The sequence below is a fragment of the Mobula hypostoma genome, chromosome 2 (genome assembly GCF_963921235.1).
Source record: "Mobula hypostoma chromosome 2, sMobHyp1.1, whole genome shotgun sequence".
Classification (NCBI taxonomy): Eukaryota; Metazoa; Chordata; class Chondrichthyes; order Myliobatiformes; family Myliobatidae; genus Mobula; species Mobula hypostoma.
In genome coordinates, this window is record NC_086098.1 from 78698832 (window position 1) to 78722356 (window position 23525).

General features: G+C 39.6%; 1 protein-coding gene across 4 annotated transcripts in view; it reads left to right on the top strand.

Moving 5' to 3' along the window:
• fbxo9 (F-box protein 9) overlaps positions 1-23525 on the top strand; it is a 132803-nt gene that overhangs the window by 19053 nt on the left and 90225 nt on the right. The window contains exons 2-4 of one of the 4 annotated variants that reach the window (XM_063039044.1): positions 6414-6494; positions 7994-8149; positions 9448-9505. In XM_063039044.1, coding sequence (XP_062895114.1) covers positions 6414-6494; positions 7994-8149; positions 9448-9505 — 295 coding nt within the window. Of the gene's footprint in view, positions 1-6413; positions 6495-7990; positions 8150-9447; positions 9506-23525 lie in introns of all 4 variants that reach the window. The other 3 variants (XM_063039041.1, XM_063039053.1, XM_063039032.1) reach the window with 3 other exon arrangements.

The window sequence follows — 23525 nt, forward strand, 5'->3', positions numbered from 1 at the left end:
GTAGCCTGTAACTTCTCTTTTTGAGTTGAGCTTTTGAACCGCCTGTACGACCTGACATGTTTTATAGTGTGAATTCTTGAAGATGCAGGATGGTGTGCGCGAGCTGAAATGAGGCAGTGGGGCCTGGGCCAGAGAGCAAGGAATGAGCCAATGTTTAGCTATTGCTCGAGCAGACTTGGAGGTGATTTGATGTGGCAAGGGCCCGGGTCCGAGAACAAGGAATGGCCTGAGGTTTGACCAACTTAAGCACCAGATTGAATTGGAAAGATAGGGTATGGGGCAAATCAAAGTGCTGGTCCCAAACCCCAAGAGTGTATCAAAGTGGCAGGGCCCAGGTTCGAGAGCAAGGAATGACCAGAGGCTTAGCCCATTTAAGCGCCGGGTCTGATTGAAAAGGTCATGGTGTCAAGCTGGAGGCAAGGGACGAGTTGGTGTTGAACTCGCTGTTCTGCGAGGTTTACTCGTCTCTGTGCTGAACTGAAGATGTGACCTGTAATTGATGGGCTCCTAAGACAGCTGTAGTGATGACTGTCTTTGTGACTGTGTACTCACTTTCATGAACTTCAGTTCTGAATGTTATTTGCTTAATTTTATTGTTTGCACTGTTTTTGGGGTGTTTGACGCTACAAGGTTTCTTTGTCTTGTGGCTGCCTGTAAGGAGACACATCTCAAGGTTGCATATTGTATACATACTTAGACAATAAATGTACTTTGAACACGGATAGATACACGGTGCAGTAAGCAGCAGTGGCTCCAGGGAACTGAGCCAAGATCCTATGGACACTTCAGGAAAATTAGACACAGATACAGCAGTAAATACAGCAGCACTTTGGGCTACTACCAGTTCCAGCACAGCTTCAGCACAGCAGGGAGGGGAACCAGTTGAGCATCCATCAATGTAGCTACTTCCCTATATGTTCTAAAAGTATGTTCTGGAACATCAGAAATTACCGGAAGCAGAGCCAATTGTGTTTTTATTTTGCAGAGTCAATAGGAGGGGAAGTCGGCTTACCCCTGCCAACTATCATTGACTAAGACCATATTCCGAAAAACAGAAATGAAATCCCAGCTCCTGAAGCTGCACACAATTGTTCACATCTTATAGCTGACAAGACCCCTGCCGCCACCCCCCCCTCCCCACTTGACTATTCTGCTGAAATTCTGCTGCTTGGCAGAGGCACTTATCTGTGCACATAAGGTACACGAACAGTGCAGTGGTCAGCACGATACACCTTATGCCCAACTACTGGACCTGGGTTGGGTTATAGTAGGTGAAGTCTGCCTCAATCATGCTCATCAGCCCACTGTCAATGTATTTTGAGGCTAATGTTCTGGAGATGGGCACCAAAGTCATTTCAGACCCTGTGAGAGCAATATCTATATGAAACAGAAGATTCTAGCAGAAACCAAAGACCACCTTGGCAATGCGTAGCACATTTGTAAACAATCTCTCAGTGCAGATTAATTGGATTGGGCAAAGGTTAGAATCCTCCGTGGTCCAAGGCAGGTGTATGCAGTACATCAGCGGTCCCCAACCACTGGGCCGCAAAGCATGTGCTACCGGGCCGTGAGGAAACCATATGAGTCAGCTGCACCTTTCCTCATTCCCTGTCACACACTGTTGAACTTGAACGTAGGGTTGCCAACTGTCCCGTATTTGCCGGGACATCCCGTATATTGGGTTAAATTAGTTTGTCCCTATTTCCCCCGCCAAGGTAGAGCGTTCCTATGAAACCTTTCGTGCCGAAATGGCATGAAGCGAAGAAGCAATTACCATTAATGTATATGGGAAAATTTTTTGAGCGTTCCCAGACTCAAAAAAAAACCTAACAAATCATACCAAATAACACATAAAAACCTAAAATAACACTAACATATAGTAAAAGCAGGAATGATACAAATACACAGCCTATATAAAGTATAAATAATGTACGTACAGTAGAGTCGGGAAGATGAAGGCAAAACTGATTTGTGGGGGGAAAAATCGGCATGTACATGCATGCGCACGCAGTTGCCCACGCAAGGCTTCATGGTCATGGTAGTCTTTCCTGGGGTTAAGTGTCCTGGGATTTGACTGCTACTTTTGTCCCTTATGTGGGAGTGAGAAAGTTGGCAACCCTAACTGTAAAAGACATGTTGAGGTGAGTTTAACCCTACTTGAACAACCCCCCCCCCAAATGGTCGGCTGGTCCGCAAGAATATTGTTAATATTAAACTTGTCCGTGGTGCTAAAAAGGTTGGGGACCCCTGCAGTACATCACAAAGCAGGAACTTCTCCCAATCCAAAGGTTCCCTAGTAAACTTTGTCCCTTTCTTGACTCCAAGGGTCTACTGTGAGTTGGAGGACGTATTAAGAAAGCACCACCTACTTCAGGGCAACTCATTCGTCATTTTGGGTGAGCACCCTGTCTGCTCATCAGCAAGTACTTCATCAAAGACAATATTTTTGAAGCAAGAATGATTAAAGACTTCAATAAGACTGTTCAAGACTAGTTGCTAAAGACATAATGAAATGATCATTTGAGTTTAGTTTTAGTCGTTAAGTTGACATGGATGTCAGGCAGGGGTGTATTCTAGAGGTGCTGTTTGTTTTGTACAAACATCACTTCCTGTTCGTAAACTATTAAATAATTTCTTGAGCAGATTAATTCAGATTTGAAGCACACAGAGTAGAAAGAAATCCACCTCCATCCACTCTTTATTTGCCCTTGAAACAGCAATGCCTTTTCTCCAAGTTTTCTTATTAAAAACCCAGAAGAAAGCTTTGATTCCAAGTGATTTTTGAGAAGGTGTTTAACTCCGTCTAGCTTTGTAAGCAACCCACTACAAGAAAGTAGATACATATGCCTGGGTGTTAACATATCAGATATATGTCCTGAGCCCAGCACATACTGTATTTGGAATCACAAGGAAGATGACCCAGCATTTTCTCAGAAGGTTAGGGAAGTTTGGCTTGTCACTGAATACTCTGGAAAAACTTCTACAGATATGCTGTTGGAAATATTCTGACTGGTTGCATTGTGGTCTGGTGGGGCTTCCAAATTGCAAGGAAAGAAGCTGCAAAGAGTAGTGAACTCAGCTCAATATATCATGGGTACATCATCCCCCCCCCCCCACTGGAGGTCTCTACAGGAGGCACTGCCTGAAGAAGGCAACATCCATCATCAAAGATTCCCACCTTTTGGGCCATGGCATCTTCTCACAGCTACCATCGGGCAGAAAGTACAGAAGCCTGGAGTCCCACACCACCAGGTTCAAGAACAGTTACATTCCTTCAACCATGCAGTTCATAAACAAAACAGCACAACCTTAATCACTTTCTCAGGAGAGCTATAAACACTTTGTACACATGTTAGACTTTATTTTTGTTCTAATTGCATTCTTTCTTATTAAATTGTGCATCATTTATCTAATTTGTTTTTCTGGTGAATGTTGTGTATCTGATGCAATGTACTTCTGATGCTTCTGCAAATAAGTTAATGACTGTGCATACATGTACTTGTGCAATGACTTTGGTAAGTTATCAAACTAACTGCAAAGAATGTGCTGAAATAGAGTTATTTAAAGTGTGCCATTTATAAATATCACTGCACTAAATTGGATCTTGATGCCATGTGGGAAATCAGGTCAACAACAGAACACTTGTGTTAAATCTGCTAGGGAGAAGCTAATAAAGCATTGCAATTGAAACATTCAAATTGGAGGCAGAATTAAGAGAGGGATAAAAGGAGGGGTTGAAACATGGCACTGAAATAAGGACCCCACCATCCAGACCATACTCTCTTCTCGCTGCTGCCATCAGAGGAGGAGGCACGGGAGTTTCAGGATCCACACTGCCAGGTTTAGGTCTCAAGCATTAGGCTCTTGAACCAGAGGGATGAACTTCATTCAACTTCACTTACCCAATGCTGAACCCACAAACTATAGCCTCACTTCCAAGGATTCTTCATCTCATGTTCTCGATGTTTACTGTTTGTTTATGTATTCCTAGTTTGTTATTTTTTCTCTTTGAAATTACTGTAAATGCCTACAATAAAATGAATCTTGGGGTTGTATATGGTGACATTTATGTGCTTTAATAATAAATTTACTTTGAGCTTTGAAATAGTACTTGTGACAAAATGCTGGCTGATGATTGTGAAGGTTTCATTCAAAGAGCAGCTTCATGTGCAGCAAAACCAAAATGAATAATACAAGTATCTCAGTCTGCAGAAGAAATGGTGCTGGTAGTGAATAAATTATAAAATACTGTAAGAAAAATACAAAGACAAGCACTCCAAACTAAAGGATACATGGAACATATGCTATTCTTTGTAACCTGTCATTTTGAATTTTAACCATCTTCACATTTCCTTGAGGTGATTATTGCTGATCTGATTTGACACAAATGATGCATTTTACTTTTTTCAATGTACATGTGACAAAATAAGCTAATTTGTAAGTGAGATCCCTGTTTGTGTTGTAATATTTTATTGTTATTGCTTTCCCTTGTAGTACAGCAATGTACTGCTGTGATGAATTGATCTGTGGGGGTGGCATTGAAAAAAATCTTTTCCACCATACCTCCATACATGACAATAATAAATCAACTTGCTAATCTCTGTACCAATTTATCGGTGCCAATTAGCAAAATCATTTGACAAATGAATGGACTGTTTCATTAATGAGCAATGAATACAATGGTGTGGACATTTGCACTGACACATGCACCAGTCAAATTTGTTGATTGATAACTAACAAGAACAGGAAGCAAGCTGCAGCATCAGAATTAGAGAAGTAGGCAAACATTTTTATGCATGAAGTGTATCAGCATGGCACATAAAACACAGTAACACACTCAAAATGCTGGAGGAACTGTGGATTTCTAGTATCTGCAGAATGTGTACATGGATCACAATTCAAGTTGGTTAAACTGCACAGAGCTGGTTTATATCTTGGTCTTCCAGGATACACTCTAAGGAACTGATCAATAAGTGCATGAAATATCTTGAGTAATTACTACTTCCTGTATCCAAGAGGTTAGTACACAGATAGCCTAATTTGACCTAAAATGAAAATTCAACACTTTTTTTTATTTTGGCTTCGTCATTGCTGCCCTGGAAATGGAGTGACCAGTGACCGTTCAACCTTATTGCAAAAGTCACATTTCAGCCTCAAACTAAAAAAAAGTGTCATCAGTAACTTATTGCTCTTGATCCTGAGGGATTACTTCCAACACCCCAATACTGAATTGCTCCCACAATCTTTGGGCTCACTTTCAAGAGCTCTTCATCTCATGTTCTATATTTATTGCTCATTTATTATTATTTTGCTTGTTTTTTTTCTTTGTATTTACTGTGAATGTCTGCAATAAAATTTGAATTTCAGGATAGTATATAGTAGCATACATATACTGTATGTTTTTAAAGGAGCGAGAGAAAGATGGCCTCGAAAATTGTGAATTAACATAAAAGATTAAACAGAAAAAAAGGCCTTAAAATTTGGGGTCAGAGTGTGAAAATGCAACCTGCAGCCTCAGAATATAAGAACGTTTCTTTAGAAGAGATGAGGAATTTCTTTAGCCGGAAGGTTGTGAATTTATGGAATTCATTGCCACAGATGAGTGTGGAGGCCAAGCTATTGGGTATATTTGAAGTGGAGGTTGATTGGTTTTTGATTTGTCAGGTCGTCAAAGGTTACGGAGAGAAGGTAGGAAAATAAGCTTGTGAAGGATAATAAATCAACCATGGTGGAATGACAGAGCAGACTCTGGACCGACTGGCATAATTCTGCTTCCATGACTAGTGGTCTAACACGCTGCAGATGCTCAAAATCAAGCTTTGGAGAACTAATTGTGATTTTCTGCTTTAAGTATTGCTTTGTTCTGGATGGAACAAAACAAATTCACTGTGCTGATGCTCAGTGTATTTGATATGTACATATGTCCCCATGGTTGTATGTCAGAGTCACAAGTACATCTTCTGCAATTGTTTAAATTAAATCTTGACCGTAAAATAACTCTTAAAATTGGCAAATCTTATGCATGCTGTCAAAAAAAGCACCCAAATATTTCACCACTTTGGAGTCTGTGTAAAATTAAATTTCAAAGTAAATTTATCATCAAAGTCTATGCATTATTTTGAAGTATTCAGAAGTAAAAGCCATTTTCTTGTTTCTATAAGTATATGCATTCATTATTATGAGAGTTTACCAGAAATTCCAACTGCGTTCTGCCTTCCAGCACATCTTGTAGACATGTAATGTGTCTATTCATAGCAATGTAATGTAATACTATTAGCTATATTATTAAATGTCAGGTTCAAAAATGCTGTATTTAGTTGATATCTGGCAACTGTAAATTTTAAAATTTAGCATTGTTTTTCTGTTTGTGGTTGATTGGCCACATGTGAGTAAGAAAGAATGTCTTTTGTTAGCAGGTAGACAGTGATAAAGATGACTACACTGGTGTCATTGATGTTGAAGACAATGAAAGAGCTGAAGAAGCAAATCTTCAGGTAATGACCCTTCAGTCTCTTCTCAGATTTATAATTCATGACAGCAGTCTTCTGCCAGATCTATAAAGTCCATATGTGTTTATCAAAGACTTATATTAGATTCCTCTTGTATATTCATGGTTTTCTGCTCCTATAGTCCCTCCACTTTAAGGTTCAATATGTTGTGCATTTAGAGATGCTTTTCTGCACACCATTGTTTCAACACGTAGTTATTTGAGTTACTGTTTCCTTCCAGTCAGCTTGAACCAGTCTGGCCATTTTCCTCTGACTTTTCTCATTAATAAGATGTTTTCAGCCGCAGAACTGCCGTTCACTGCATGTCTTTTGTTTTTATACCATTCTCTGTAAACTTTAGAGACTATTGTGCGTGAAAATCCCAGGAAACCAGTTCCTTCTGAGATACTCAAACTACATTGTCTTGCACCGACAATCATTCCACAGTCAAAGTCACGTTTCTTCCCGATTCTGATGTTTTCTCTGAAGAATAACTGGAGCTCTTGATCATATCTGCATGCTTTTATGCATTTGATTTATATTTGCTTTAAATAATGAACCAAATAATGTGGTCACTGAGTCTGTGCAATAGGCTTCAGTCAGCATTCAGTCAGAATGTCAACTGTTCGTACTTCTCTGTAGATGCTTCCTGACCTGATGAACTCCTCCAGCATTTCCCGTGTATTCCTTTTTATTGATTTCTTTCAAATTATCAAAGCTTTGTCATATGTCAAATAAACGACAATAGTTATTTCACTTTACGACTTTTAAGCTAAAGTAAATGGCAGCTTTAATTTTCTCACATTTCATCTCTGCCCTTTTAGTATCTTAATTCTTGTGCGCAATAGGAAAATAAAATTGGATATGCATTTAAAAAGGAAATGTGTTCAGTGATCTAACTTGCCAAAAGTGCAACACACACAAAATGCTGGTCAGGGATTTGCTTATACACTCAGCAAATCAGGCAGCAATGACTGAGGAGAATAAACAGTCAATGTTTCAGGACTGGAAAGGAAGGGGGCAGAAGGCAGGGTCAGAAGGTGGGTGGAGGAGTACACCTTGCAAATGATAGGTGAGACCAGGTGAAGGGGAAAGTGGGGGAGCAGTTGATGTAGTGACAAGTTGGAAGGTGATAGGTGTAAGAGCTGAAGGGGGAATCTGATAAGAGAGGACATTAGACCATGGGAGAAAAAGAAGGAAGAGGCACACTAGAGAGGTGAGGAGAAGAGAATGGGTGAGAGGGGAACCAGATTGAGGAATGCAAAAAACAGGGAAGGGGTAGTGGGGAGAAATTACTTGAAGTGGTGGAAATCCATGATCATGCCATTAACTTGAGAGTGTTCTATTCGTGATGGTAGAGGAGGCCATGGTGTAGTCTGATTCTATGAACTATTGCTACTGGGTGTATTTTGCAAAGGATAAAAGATAAGTAATCACTTCTTGATGTCTTTTAAATCTAGGCAAATTGTATTTAAATATGGAGATGTCTTTTATTTTTTGAGGAGGAACTTAATGTGTTTCGCGCTCAGTGGATGTCTGAGCTGACTCCAAATGGAAGCTCTAATGGATCAGAAGTGGAACACGGAAGAATCTCTGCAAAGGGGCTTTCTTTCAAATCTTTGGGTACCAAAGGAAGACAGGAACTTGCTCGTGAAGAAAAGGTAACTTATGTAGTGATTCACAAAATATATTGCAGATTCAGATTTACTTATCACAGGTACATTGAAGTGTACAGTGAAATGCATTATTTGCATTTACAACAAACACACCCAGGAGTGCCACAAAGCAACATATTTCACGACATATGCCAGTGATATTAAACCTGATTCTGAACTGCATGTATCACCATATATTCTGGCTCCAACACAGCATGTTTCCGATGCTCACCTGTAGCTGGTTCCTTTGAATATGGAATACTTGGCTGTCATCAAATGAACAATGCAACTTTTTTTTAAAAAGCTGTGTGCTTTGGTCTCTAGGAGTTAGATTCACCTGAAAACTTAGTGAGTTGTAATATCTGGTTCTCAGAAAGGAAAGGATGTATAATTGAATATTTGTTTAATTGAAGCAGGTAATAAAACAAGGCTAGACTTTTTAAGAAGAATGCCATGGAAGTAATCTTAAAATAGAGCCTGGATAAAAGGACAATTAATAATTTCAAGTATGTAGTGGCTAAGCAAGTTATAGTGATTTAGAGTTGATGACTTCAGGATATCTCTGGAGTCTCAACCATATAATAAGCTCCATGTGATCAGGCAGTATTTGGATGAAAAAATGTTCAGACCAAAATGGAGATTTGAGTAGTCAAGAGTAGGAGTAAGTAGTGGTGCAGGCAGCTTCAAGAGTTGCTTTGGTACAGTAGGAAGTTCAGAATCCGCATCAGGTTTAATATCATTGGCATATGTCGTGAAATATGTTGCTTTGTGGCAGCAGTCCAGTGCATACATAAAAACTAAACTATAATAAGAATTGTATGTATACTGTATATATAAAAAAACTAAAATAAACCAGTAGTACAAAAAGAGAGCAAAAATAATAATGAAGTAATATTCATGGGTTAATTGTCCATTCAGAAATCTGATGGCGGAGAGGAAGAAGCTGTTCCTAAAATGTTGAGTGTGTGTATTCAGGCTCCTGTACTACCACCCTGATGGTGGTTATGAGAGTTGGGCATGTCCCGAGATATAGTGGTAGATACCCCAAGTTAGAGCCAAGGGCAAAGAGCTTTTTACAAGGATCACTTAAATGTTATAAAATGTTGTATTTTTCTCCAATATTTGTAGTGGGAGAAACAACACAACAGCTGAATATGAAATTCAAAAGGAAGCTTGAGTTGCCATTTGGCTTCACATTGCAGACAAATTTAGCAGCTGTGATTCAAGTTCAGTTATATTTTCAAGAATATGACATCATATGCCCCCTCCCCATGTAACAGTTTGCTTATGAATTTATTTTTCAGGCCAAAGAGTTGTTCCTGAAAGCAGTAGAGCAGGAACAGAACGGAGCAGTTTATGAAGGTAGATGTATTTTTTTTAAAGAAGCGCTTGAGTCTTTTAAAAAGTTAAGATAGCTGTACATGTTCTCAGTGGCCACTTTATTAGGTACACCTGCTTGTTAATATCTAATCAGTCAATCATGTGGCAGCAGCTCAGATATAAAGCATGCAGACATGGTCAACAGGTTGAGCTGTTGTTTAGACCAAACATCAGAATGGGGAAGAAATCTTGACCATGGATTGTTGGTGCCAGACGGGCTTATTTGGGTATTTCAGAAATTCATGTTTTCTTGGGATTTACATGCACAACAGTCTCATCGTTTACAGAGAATGATGTAAAAGGCAACATGCAATGAGTGACAGTTCTGTGGGTGAAAAGCCTTGTTAGAAAGATCAGAGGAGAATGGCCAGACTGGGTCAAGCTGACAGGAAGGCAGCAGTAATTCAAATAACCATGCATTGCAACAGTGGTGTGCAGAAGAGCATCTCTGAATGCACAGCACGCCAAACCTTGAAGTGGATGGGCTATAGCAACAGACGACTACTACACTGGGTTTTCGCTCCTGTACTTAATAAAGAGGCCACTGAGTTTATTTTAAGGAAGTTTGCAACTGTTTAAATGATACTTTTGTCTTTAATGGAACCTATGGGAAAGGCAACAAGTTTTTTGCATGTTCACACAAATAATCCTTCATTAAGGTCTGAATTGAGCCAAGCTAATGAGGTGTGTTACGTAATCAGCAACAATGAATATATAATTGAGTCAGGTTTTATAAACAAACATTTATTAAACTCAACAATAGCGGAAAAATATTTAAACGACTAACTTAACTGGAAGTTAACTGCTATACGGCAGCTCTGGGACAGTTCTTAAAGTGGTAAATTCGAAAGTTCAAGTGACTTACACAGTCAATAAGGAGAGACTTCTCTGGAAACAGATTTCTTCGAAGACATGACATTATTACTGATTCTCCAAAGGATTCACGAGGAAGGAAATAAAATGGCTTAAAGGAACTGACCTTTTTCTGGCGAGTGAACACTGCACAAACTTCCTTGCTCTTGCAGGAGTTATCTCAAATGCATGTTACTGTTTCTGAACAAAGACTCAATAAGGAAAAATTATAGATGCAACACACAAACCTGGCAGCAATTGGCGAAACTGCCAGCACCAATCTTTGCACCTTAAAATAGAAAGGAAAACTCCATTTTAAAACGAAACTGCGTCATGAGACAAATATGCAGCATAACGGAGTAACTGATGAACTAACACAACTAAACAGAAAACTAACTGCGTCACAAAAGGGTTTCCCTTTATATGCCTTTTGGGAACAGGTCATCATGTGACCTCACACTGGCTAGAAAATTACATCATGTGACCTCCACAAGACCATTACGTCATGCTCGTAAGACAGTCAATTACATCATGGTCATAAGACAGTCACAAGATACCCACGAGGTATGTAACAGGTGAATATCTTAATTTTTAAGGACATGGCTCATAACATTGAAGAGATTGTCTCATTCTATCAGTATGGAAAGTATCATTAGAAACAGGCCTATTGGGCCATTTCCAATATTCAGTTAGTTCATGGGTGATTTGTTTTCCATTATCTGCCCATCATGGAACTATACTCTTTCCTTAAAATTGAAGTGAATCATATCTTCATTTTTTAAACTCAGCACATTAACTACTACTACGTTGACTCAAGCCTAGGGGGCTGGCATCGGACATGATGACGGACTCTCCACTTCTCCCTCTCCCTCATCAGTGTGTTCAGTTCATCTACGTTAGCCGCGCCGTTGTCTTCTAGGAGTGTGTTGACCATAGTCTTGAGAGGGCGGCCAGGGTCCATCCTCCCATGCTTGGGCTCCCATATGATGACTAGGCTGGTAGGTAACTCAGGATGGCGTAGACAGTGCCCCGTTAGTTGCAGTCTTCTCGCCTCGATTTTAGTGGTGAGCATCAGTAGGTTGTCATAGAGCTCGATGTTCGTCATGTGCTGTTGCCAACTCATGTCAAGAGCCATCCAGAGCATTCGTGTATAGCAGCCATCTAGAGACTTCTGCATAGTCTCGGTGAGTGTCCACGTCTGGCATCCGTACGTGAGAATGGACTCTTATGACTGCTGTGAAGATCCTCTTTTTAAGCCCTCTGGTCAGGTTCGACTTCCAGATTTCCTTCATGTCGTTCATAGCCCTCCACGCCAGTGCCTTCCATGTCTTCATGTCTTTATGCCCTTCTCTGAATTCATCATTCTTGACCCGAGGTACTTGTAGTCAAAGACTTCCTTAATGGTATCATTCTCTACGGTCTTGAGAGTACCTTCATCGCAGTTAAACGCCATGTGCTCTGTCTTTTTAGCGTTTAGGTGAAATTTATTGCGCTCAATTTCCACTTTTGTCAGTAGCTGCTGTGCTTCCTCCATCTAGTCAGAGAGCAGGACTATGTCATCTGCAAAATCGAGATCTGTGAGCGTAACTGGTCTGACCCTTTTGTTTTGTCCTGGTTTTATGGTAAAACCAAGCTTGTCATGATCTTTGGTAGCTTGACATAGAGTGTAATCAAGGACGATTATAAAGATGTAGGGTGCCACACACCAGCTAGGAGCTCGAACACTGCTGTTTCTCCGTCTGGTGATACAACTTTCGCCATGGTTTCGGTATAGCTGGACTCTATTGCTCTCAGTAGATGGTCTGGCATTCCGTAAGTTTTCAGGATCTTCAGCATTTTACCTCAGTGAATGGAGTCAAAAGCTTTGCGAAAATCAATGTAAGTAAGCATAGCTGGTAGGTTTTTCTTCTTGATTTCCTCGATGATTCTAGGATGGAGTAGGACTGATGTTGAACCGCAAGGCGAAGAAGGCACTGAGGGGCGTAGTCTCAGTCAGTGACAGAATCCTTACTGCGAAATTTGACAGAAACCCGGCAACCTCTGTCATCTTTCTTTCTTTTTAAATCTTTTTATTGAATAAGTATACAAAAAGGTAAGCCATATAAACATTAATACAATGTTAAAGTATAATAAAATTCCAGAAGGTATCAATACCAAAAAAAATACTACAAACAATGTAATTTAAACATAAGAAACCAAGATAACATAATAGTATACTAAATTTTATGTATATCAATGGAAAAAAAGAAAAAAAAACCCACCGTGCAACTAACTAAAAGCAAAGCAAAGCAATGGGCTAACTTGAAACCAAACAGAGTTAAACTTAAAATCACGTCCTCAATCCCGACCTCCATTAAAAACAGTGAAAAAAAAACAAGAAGGGTATATATTACATTAAATGAAAATATCGAATAAAAGGTCCCCAAATCTGTTCAAATTTAAATGAAGAATCATAAAGGTTACTTCTAATTTTCTCCAGATTCAAACATAAAATCGTCTGAGAGAACCAAAAAAAGGTAGTTGGAGCATTAAGCTCTTTCCAATGTTGTAAAATACATCTTTTCGCCATTAAAGTAAGAAATGCAATCATTCTACGGGCTGAAGGGGAAAGATTACTAGAAATTTTAGGTAGTCCAAAGATAGCAGTAATAGGGTGAGGAGAGATATGTATATTTAATACCTTAGAAATAATATTAAAAATATCTCTCCAAAAAGTTTCCGAAGTAGGGCAAGACCAAAACATATGAGTTAAAGAGGCTATCTGCCCCGAACATCTATCACAAAAAGGATTAATATGCGAGTAAAAACGCGCTAACTTATCTTTGGACATATGTGCTCTATGAACCACTTTAAATTGAATTAGGGAATGTTTAGCACAAATAGAGGAAGTATTAACTAATTGTAAAATCTGCCCCCAATCATCCACAGAAATGGTAAGCCCCAATTCCTGTTCCCAATCTACCCTAATCTTATCAAATGGAACTTTCCTAAGTTTCATAATAATATTATAAATCATAGCCGATGCACCTTTCTGACATGGATTGAGGTTAATTATCGAATCTAAAATATATGTAGGAGGAAGCATTGGAAAGGAAGAAAGTATAGTACTTAGGAAATTTCTAACTTGTAAATATCTAAAAAAATGTATTCTTGATAAGTTATATTTATTAGATAATTGTTCAAAAGACATAAGGGAACCATCTAAAAATAAATCCAAAAACCGTAAAATACCCTTAGTCTTCCAAGTTTGAAAAGCGCGATCCGTAAAAGAGGGAGGAAAAAAATATGTTACCTAAAATAGGAATCGCTAACCCGAATTGATTAAGATCAAAAAATTTTCTGAATTGAAACCAAATGCGCAAAGCATATTTAACTATCGGGTTAGAGACCTGCTTAAGGCGTTTCGAATCAAAAGGGAGAGAGGAGCCTAAAATAGAGCCAAGTGTATAACCCTGAACAGATTGTAGTTCCAATGCTACCCATTTAGGAATAGATAGTATGTCCTGATCAAGTAACCAAAATTTCATATGTCGAATATTATTAGCCCAATAATAGAATCTAAAGTTAGGTAATGCTAAACCTCCATCTCTCTTAGCTTTCTGTAAATGTATTTTACCCAGTCTCGGATTTTTATTCTGCCAAATAAATGAAGAAATTTTAGAGTCAACTTTATCAAAGAAAGATTTTGGAACAAAAATTGGTAATGCCTGTAACACATATAAAAATTTTGGCCAAAAAAACATCTTAACTGCATTAATACGACCAATCAAAGTTAAATATAAGGGAAACCATTTAGATGAAAGTTGAGTAATATGGTCTATTAATGGTAAAAAGTTAATCTTAAATAAATCTTTATATTTACAAGTAATTTTAATCCCAAGATAAGAAAAATAATTATCAATCAGTTTAAATGGAAATTTATAATATAAGGGAAGATGTTTATTAATCGGAAAGAGTTCACTCTTACTAAGATTTAATTTATAACCTGATAAAAAACCAAATTGTGCTAATAACTCTAAAACAGCAGGAATGGATTTCTCAGGATTAGAAATATATAAAAGTAAATCATCAGCATAGAGTGATAATTTATGGGACTTTAATCCCCGAGTTATCCCAGTAATATTTGAAGATTCTCGAATGGCAATTGCAAGAGGTTCTAATGCAATATCAAATAATAGGGGACTAAGAGGACAGCCTTGTCGAGTACCTCGAAAGAGAGGAAAAAAAGGTGAGTTTAAAGAGTTAGTACGGACCGAGGCTACCGGGGAATGATATAACAGTTTAATCCAGGATATAAATTTCAAGCTAAAATTAAACATTTCAAGCACCTTAAATAAATAAGGCCATTCTACTCTATCAAAAGCTTTCTCGGCGTCTAAAGAAATAACACACTCAGGAACATTTTGTGAGGGAGTATAAACGATATTTAACAATGTACGAATATTATAAAAAGAGTAACAACCTTTAATAAAACCCGTTTGGTCTTCCGAAATAATAGAAGGAAGTACTTTTTCTAGTCTATTTGCTAATAACTTAGAAAAAACTTTAGAATCAACATTTAATAAAGATATTGGTCTATAAGATGCACATTGAGCAGGGTCTTTATCCTTCTTTAGTATTAAAGAAATTGACGCTCTATTAAAAGATTCAGGAAGTTTACCAAGTTTCAGAGAAGCCTCAAAAACCCTACAGAGCCAAGGGATCAATAAAGAAGCAAAACATTTATAAAATTCAATGGTAAACCCATCCGGGCCAGGAGCTTTCCCCAGATTCATAGAAAAAATAACATTCTTAATCTCATCCATAGTAATGGAAGTATCTAATATAGAAGACATATCCTGTGAAATCTGAGGGAAGTCTAACTTATCTAAAAAATCATTCATATATTTAGAATCTCGAGGAGACTCTGATTGATATAAAGAAGAATAAAAATCACAAAAGGTTTGATTAATCCCCACATGATCCAGTATCAATCGATCATTTTGGTTATAAATCTGATTGATTTGAGATTTAACATAATTAGATTTCAATTGATTAGCCAGCAGCTTGCCAATTTTGTCACTGTGAACATAAAATTCACTTCTTGTTTTCTTTAATTGGTTTACAATCGAGGACGAGAGTAGTAAACTGTGTTCCATTTGAAGTTCAGTTCTTTGTTTGTATAACTCCTCAGAAGGAGCCATAACATATTTCTTATCAATTTCTTTAATCTTGTCCACAATTGCCATCTCCTCCTGCTTCTGTTTCTTCCTCAAAGCAGCAGAATACGAAATAATCTGACCACGAATATAGGCTTTAAAAGTGTCCCAAAGAGTGTTAACCGAAATATCCTCTGTATGATTAATTGTAAAAAAAAGCTCAATCTGTTCATTCATAAAGTTAACAAAGTCCGAGTCCTGAAGCAACAGCGAATTAAAACGCCATTGTCTATTATTTTGTATATTGGCCATAATTTTAATAGAAAGCTTAAGTGGAGCATGATCCGAAATGGTTATAGAATCATAATCACATTTAATCACTGAAGGAATAAGACGAGTATCAATAAAAAAATAATCAATTCTTGAATAGGAATGATGAACATGTGAAAAGAAGGAAAAATCTTTTTCCTGAGGATGCAGAAAACGCCAAATGTCCGTCGACCCAGAATCAGAAAGGAAAAAGTTAATCAAAGTTGCAGATTTATTAGGTAAGGTCCGTAAAGGAGCCGAACGGTCCAAAGCTGGAGACAAACAGGTATTAAGATCTCCGCCCCAGATCAATGAAAACTCATTCAAATTCGGAAACTGATTAAACAATGATTTATAAAATTCCGGACAATCCATATTAGGAGCGTAAACATTAACCAAAACTACTTTTTTATTAAATAGTAAACCACTAACCAATAAAAATCTACCATTCGGATCAGAAATAATATCCTGTTGTATAAAAGTAACTGAGGAATCTATAAAAATAGAGACGCCTCGAATCTTAGTATTGGAGTTCGAATGAAATTGTTGTCCCTTCCAGAATTTAAAAAAACGTAGTCTGTCCCCCCTCCGTACATGGGTCTCTTGTAAAAATTTGTGCTTTAAGTCTCCGGAACACTTTAAAAACTTTTTTCCTTTTAATAGGATGATTAAGACCGTTAGTATTCCAGGAGACAAAATTAATAATAGACTCCATAAATCCTAAAGTCAACCCACAGCGAGGAGGATTGACGATAGGCTCGACCCACGAACCCGGAGAGGAAACAGAACATACAAAAGATACCGGGAAAAAGGACGCAACCAGTACTTCAATAATGTATATAGCCCAAAGAGAAAAAAACTAAAACGTGAAGCCCCTCCCGCCACCCTCCGCCCCAAGACCCCAAGGCAAAATCTAAAGCAGACCCGCCCGAAAGAAGCAAGCGCTAAAACTACCCCCATGACTTCCGGTATACACTCCCTTAAAAAAAAGGTATAAATATGAAAAAGATCAGCTAATTGTAAAACAGTAAAAAAGTAAAAAAAAAAGGTAACTCAATTAAAATACACACACAACAGAACAAAAGCCAGAGAATATATATTTAAAAAAACCACAATAAACCCCAAACCCATGAATAAACACAACAACAACAAGAAAAAATAAGATTATTAACATAAACTAGTTATAAAAAGCAAAACAAAATAAAATTTTTTAAAAAACTACAAAATTTAAGGCCACACAGGAAATACGTAAGATGACAAAAAGGAAGTAACCACCCAGAATCCCCTGGGAAAAGAAAGAAATGACGCAGTTAAAAAGAAAGTTTAGCAACCATATTAAGAAATCAAAAATAAACTTTTCTGCCCAAATAGGGCACGAAAAAGTTAAAACCAACCAATTCACAGCCTCCGATCAACGGAGATAATTTAAAAAAATAGCAATTAAGATGTTGAAGGTGAAAATTGATCCAGATAACTCTGGGCATCCGATGGAGAATCAAAAAAACGAAGGGCTCCATCTAACATGCGAATCCTTAGACGTGCAGGGTACAGCAGCGCTGGTCTTAAATCCATCTTATAGAATTCCGACATCACGGATCTGTAATGGATCCGTTGGTCCCAGATTGGTTTACTGAAATCTTCCACGAATCGGAACTTAAGATCCGAAAAATCAATGAAACCTTTAGATCGAGCGAATCGAAACAGTCTCTCCTTGTCTTGAAAATAATGAAAACGTAAAATAACATGCCTAGGTCTATCTGACCTAGACGAGTATGATGGGATTCTGTGAACACGATCCAGTAGCGGTGGTTGGTCAGGAAATACAGTAGGGAATGCATCTTTTAAAAGTTGAGAAAAAAACTTCATGGGGTTGTTAGATTCGACAGCTTCATGCACCCCAATCATTCGTAAATTCTGCCGTCGCATTCTAGATTCCAAGTCAGAGTTTTTAAAAGTCAGAAAGTCAAGTTTCTTCTTCATTACATTAATTGTTTCTTCGATTTTCCCCATCTTAAGCTCACTTTGTTGCGCGGATTTTTGAAGATCAGATATAGCCGACTGATGTTCCGCAATAGATGTTTGCATCTTATCAATTGAATCGGCAATTTTCTGGAGATTAATTGAGATTTCCGTATGAATCAGGTCCTTAACAGAGCCTGCAATTTCCGTACGAATCATCTCCCTAACAGAGGTTGAAATTTCCCTCTGAATTAACTCCGATATAGCTTTCAAAGTCACCGGTGATTCAGTCGGAGGAAAATCCATGCCTTTCGGTTTAACCGGAGGTTTACCATCCTTCGTCCTGACGAAGGGTCTCGGCCTGAAACGTCGACTGCACCTCTTCCTATAGATGCTGCCTGGCCTGCTGCGTTCACCAGCAACTTTGATGTGTGTTGCTTGAGTCCTGACGAAGGGTCTCGGCCTGAAACGTCGACTGCACCTCTTCCTATAGATGCTGCCTGGCCTGCTGCGTTCACCAGCAACTTTGATGTATGTTGCTTGAATTTCCAGCATCTGCAGAATTCCTGTTGTTTACGTTTACCATCCTTGCTGTTTTTCCCGTTCTTAGACATAGCAGATCCAAGTTGCATCCAGTTATCGGAGAGTTCAATTTAATTCAAAGTATTGTAAGAGTTGATACCTTAATGGTTAATTAAAGTATAGCTGATCGTAGAAAAAAAAACTCAGAGGTAATGGAACGAGTCAAGAGCGCGACTTCACTCCATGAGCGCTACCGGAAGTCCCCTGTCATCATCTGTTACTCCCCGCACAACTGCAGCGAGGAGAAGGAGGTGGAGGCCTTCTACAGTAAACTTCAAGAAGCTGTCACTTCAATACCGGCACGTAACTTCTTGGCTGTGCTCGGCGATTTTAATGCCCCAGTCAAACTGGAAGATGTTCCATACTCATACTTTACCAACCTAAATGGACAATATCTATTTGATTTCATCCAGGAACACAGTCTCATTGCCACCAACACACAATTCAAGAAGCGAGCTGGTAAACCACGGACATACGAAAACAGAGCGTCCATCTACAGGAAACAGCTCGACTACATCCTCGTAAGAACAAAATGGCGTAATTGTGTGATCAACACAGAAAAGCCTACAGCACCTTCAACTCAGACAGTTCTGATCACAGAGTAGTGTCAATGCAAGTGAGATCATGGAAGAAGAAGAGGACATACCCACAGTACTAACGCAAGTCGACATCCGTGACGGTCCATTCATCATTTGAGGAACTGAAGAAGGCCAAATATGCACTCAAACAGGGCAGGAGCGCTGGACCAGATGGGATACCACCAGATGTCCTGAAGAACTGCAACCTGAACAATATCTTGCTGGACATATGTAATACGGCACTGATGAAAGGCGACAAACCAGAGCAGTGGTCACTCTCAAACATTATCCCAGTCCCCAAATCTGGATCCCTCATGAAGACGGATAACTAACGCGGTATCAGCTTGACCTGCATCTTAGCAAAGCTATACAATCGGATGATATTGAACAGGATTCGCACCGCCATTGACACTAAGCTAAGATTCAATCAGAATGGTTTTCAGCAGAAGCGCACAACGATAATGCAAATACTTGCTCTCTGTAGAGTGTTAAAATCTACTGATACCTGTTGTCAGAATGTAAGACTGTAAGATATTGGAGTAGAATTGGGCCATCAAGTCTGCCTCGCAGTTTCATCATGGCTGGTCCATTTTCCCTCTCCTGCCTTCCCCTTCTATCCCTTTATACTCTCACTGATCAAGACTCTCTCAGCCTCTCCTTACATATATATAAAGGCTCTGCCTCCACAGCTCCCTGTGACAAGGAGTTCCATAGATTCACCACTCTCTGGCAAAAGAAATTGCTCCTCATCTTGATTCTAAAGGGATACCCCTCTATTTTGAGGCTGTGTCCTCTGGTCTTAGACACTACCACCAAAGGAAACGTTCTTCCTCCATTTGATAGGTTTCAATTAAGCCACTGCTCATTTTTCTAAATTCCAGTGAATACAGACCCAGAGCTATCAAGCTGTCTTCATTTGACCAGCTATTTACTCTTGGAACCATTTTTGTGAACCTCCTTTGAATTCTGTCCAGTTTCAGCACATCCTTTCTAAAATGAGGGGCCGAAAACTGCGCACAATATTCCACGTAAGGCCTCACCAGTGCTTTATAAAGTCTCAACATTACATCCTTACTTCCAAATCCCTTTGCATCTCAGAGGGTCAACCCTTTCATTTCTTCTATTCTCTTCCCAAAACTGTATTCCATCTGCCCCTCCACCTATCTTCATATCATTTTCAAACTTTGCAACAAAGCCATCAATTCCATCATCCAAATAGTTGACATATAATGTAAAAAGAATCGGTCCCAACACGGACGTTTGTGGAACACCACCAGTTACCAGCAGCCAACCAGAAAAGGCTCCCTTTATTCCTATTCTTTGCCTCCTGTCAATCAGCCGTTGCTTTATCCATGCTAGAATCTCTCCTGTAATACCATGGGCTCATAGTTTGTTGAGCAGCTTTGTCCAAGGCCTTCTAAAAATCCAAGTACAAAATACCAACCTATTCTCCTTTGTTTATCCTGTTTGTTATCTCTTCAACGATTTCCAACAGATTTGTCAGGCAAGATTTTCTCTTGAGGAAACTGTGCTGACTACGACCTATTTCATCACGTGCCCCCATAATGCTAGTGTCTTTCGCAATCTAATGCAAAATACTTATTCAGTTCATCCGCTATTTCCTTGTCACCCATTACTACCTCTCCAGCATTGTTTTACAGCGGTCCAATATCCACACTTGCCTCCCTTTTACTTTTTAGTGTATCTGAAGAAACTATTGAATTGAATGGTCTTTTATTGTCATTATGCATAGGTAAAATGAAACTCTATTTGGCTTCCTCTCAGGCAGTGAAATAAAACGGTAGATAAAAACAAGACAGTAATAGAAAAACAGTATTAAATAGATAAGTAACAGAAAATAAGTTGCAGCAGCACCAGAATATCACAGTAATGCACAAAGTGCCGTTAGTGCAAGTATTTGAGTCCTTGTGTGTGGATGTGTGTGCTCACAGTTTCAGTCATTGTTCTGTGGGAGTGGTGTGATGGAGGCCACAGCTCTGGGATAGAAGCTGTTCCTCAGTCTATTTGTTCCGGCTTTTAGTGTCCTGAACCTTTTGCTGGACGGCCGCAGGTCAAACAGGGAGTGGCCGGGGTGTGTGGTGTCTCTGGTTATGCTGATTGCTTTCCTCCCGAGTCTGCTGGAATAGATGGTGTCCAGTCCTGGGGAGCTCCATCCACACAATTCGCTGGGTCGCCTTCACCAGGCGATACAGGTCTTGGCGCTCAGCGGCTGTGCAGCTGGCATACCGCACTGTTGGTCAGGATGGTTTCAATTGTGCTTCTGTAGAAGTTAAGCAACAGCTTTTGTGGAAGTTTGGCCTGTTTCAGCTTTCTGAGGAAGAAGAATCTTTGTTGTGTCTTTTTTTTTTACAAGCAGCGAGGTGTTGGTGGTCCATGTCAGCTGTTTTGACAACATAACTCCAAGGAACTTTAGGTTTTCCACACTTTCCACTACCTCTCCATGTATATGGAGGGGAGTGTGTACTCTGTCCTCTGATCTCCTGAAGTCAATGATCATCTCTTTTGTTTTAGAAGTGTTAAGGACCAGGTCGTTGTCCTTACACCACTCTGTCAGATAATCTACCTCAACCCTGTAAGCCATTTCATCCTCGTCCAAGATCAGGCCAACCACTGTGGTATTGTCCGCAAATATAATTATAGAGTTGGAGGTGTAGATTGGGGTGCAGTCATGTGTGAAGAGTGTGTAGAGCATAGGGCTCAGCACGCAGCCCTGCGGGGTGCCTATTTTTAAAATGAGGGTGGTGGAGGTGTGCTTACCAATTCTGACTTGCTGTGGTCGGTCTGTGAGAAAGTCCATGACCCATGAGCGCAGGGAGGAACCAAGGCCAAGAGTGTTCAGTTTGCTGACCAGTTTATGGGGGATGACTGTGTTAAATGCAGAACTGAAGTCCACAAATGACATTTTCACATAAGTGTTTGGTTTCTCTAAGTGAGTCGGAGCAATATGGAGGGCTGTTGTGATTGCATCCCCTGTGGAGCGGTTTGCCCAGTAGGCAAACTGGTGTTTGTCCAGATCAGGTGGGGTTATATCCTTAACGTGTGAGAGCACAAGTCTCTCAAAGCACTTCATGGCTATGGGTGTCAGCACTACAGGGCGATAGTCATTCAGGCACTTCACAGCTAATTTTTTGGGCACTGGGATAATGGTGGAGGTTTTAAGGCATGTTGAACCAACAGCTTGTTGCAGTGAGAGGTTAAATATACTTGTAAGCACCTCAGCAAGCTGATTGGCTCATGCTTTCAGTAGCCGGCTGGGCACTCCATCTGGGCAAGCTGCCCTACTCACATTCACTTTCCTCAGGGTGGGTCTCACCTGATGTTGCTTAAGGACCAAGTGTGGACTCATCAACAGGTGGGTTGATGAGTGGAGGAGCCTCCCTCTGAGTATCAAAACGGGCAAAGAACTGGTTTAGGACATCAGGCAGTGTGGCGTCATCATCCAGCAGCAGATTATTAGTTTTGTAGTCTGTCAGTGCCTTGATGCCTTTCCACATACTGCGGGGGTTGTTGTTATCAAACTGATTTTCAGTGCGCAATTTGTATTTGCGCTTTGCATCCCTGATGCCCCTGCGGAGATTCCCCCGTGCTTCACTGTAGGCTTGCTTGTCTCCTGGCCTTGAAGGCTGCATTGCGCACCCTGAATAGTGCCCTCACATTGCTGTTAATCCATGGCTTTTGATTAGGAGACACTTTAATTGTCTTTTGTGTTATTACATTTTCTGTGCAAAACTTAATATATCCTAGGACTGAACCAGCATATTCCTCCAGGTGTGCTCCCTTTGCAAACAAGCCCCAATCTGTGCTGTCAAAACGGTCCTGTAGCGTTGAGTTGGTCAGTGTGGGGGAGATAAAGTCTGTTTGTCCTAGGTGTGCAGATGGGGTCGCTTTGAATGCTCCTGGAATATTTGTGTAGACTTGGTCTAGTATGTTATATTCTCGTGTCAGGAAATTCACATTTTTGTAAAATTTGGGCATGACCAGTATAAAATCTGTGTGATTGAAGTCCCCTGCTACAATGATCACTCTGTTTAATACCCTGTTTAATATTATTGGCTAGCTTACTTTAGTATTCCATCTTTACCTTCTTAAAGACTTTTTTAGTTGCCTTCTGTTGGTGTTTAAAAACTTCCCAATTCCCTAACATCCCACAAATTTTTGCTGTATTATATGCCCTCTCTTTGGCTTTTATGGAGGCTTTGACTGCCCTTGTTAACTATGGTTGTGTCATCTTGCCCTTAGAATACTTCTTCCTCCTCACACCAATGATTGTGTGGCTAAGTACAACTCCCACACCATATACAAGTTTGCTGATGACACCAGTGTTGTGGACTGTATCGAAGGGGGTGATGAATCAGCATACAGGAGGGAGATTGAAAACTTGGCTGAGTGGTGTAATAACAACAACCTCTCACTCAATGTCAATAAGACCAAGGAACTGCTTGTAGACTTCAGGAAAGGGAAACCAGAGGTTCATGAGCCAGTAATCATTGGAGGATCAAAGGTGGAGAGGATCAGTAACAAAATTCCTGGGTGTCACTATTAGAGGGTACTTGTCCGGGACCC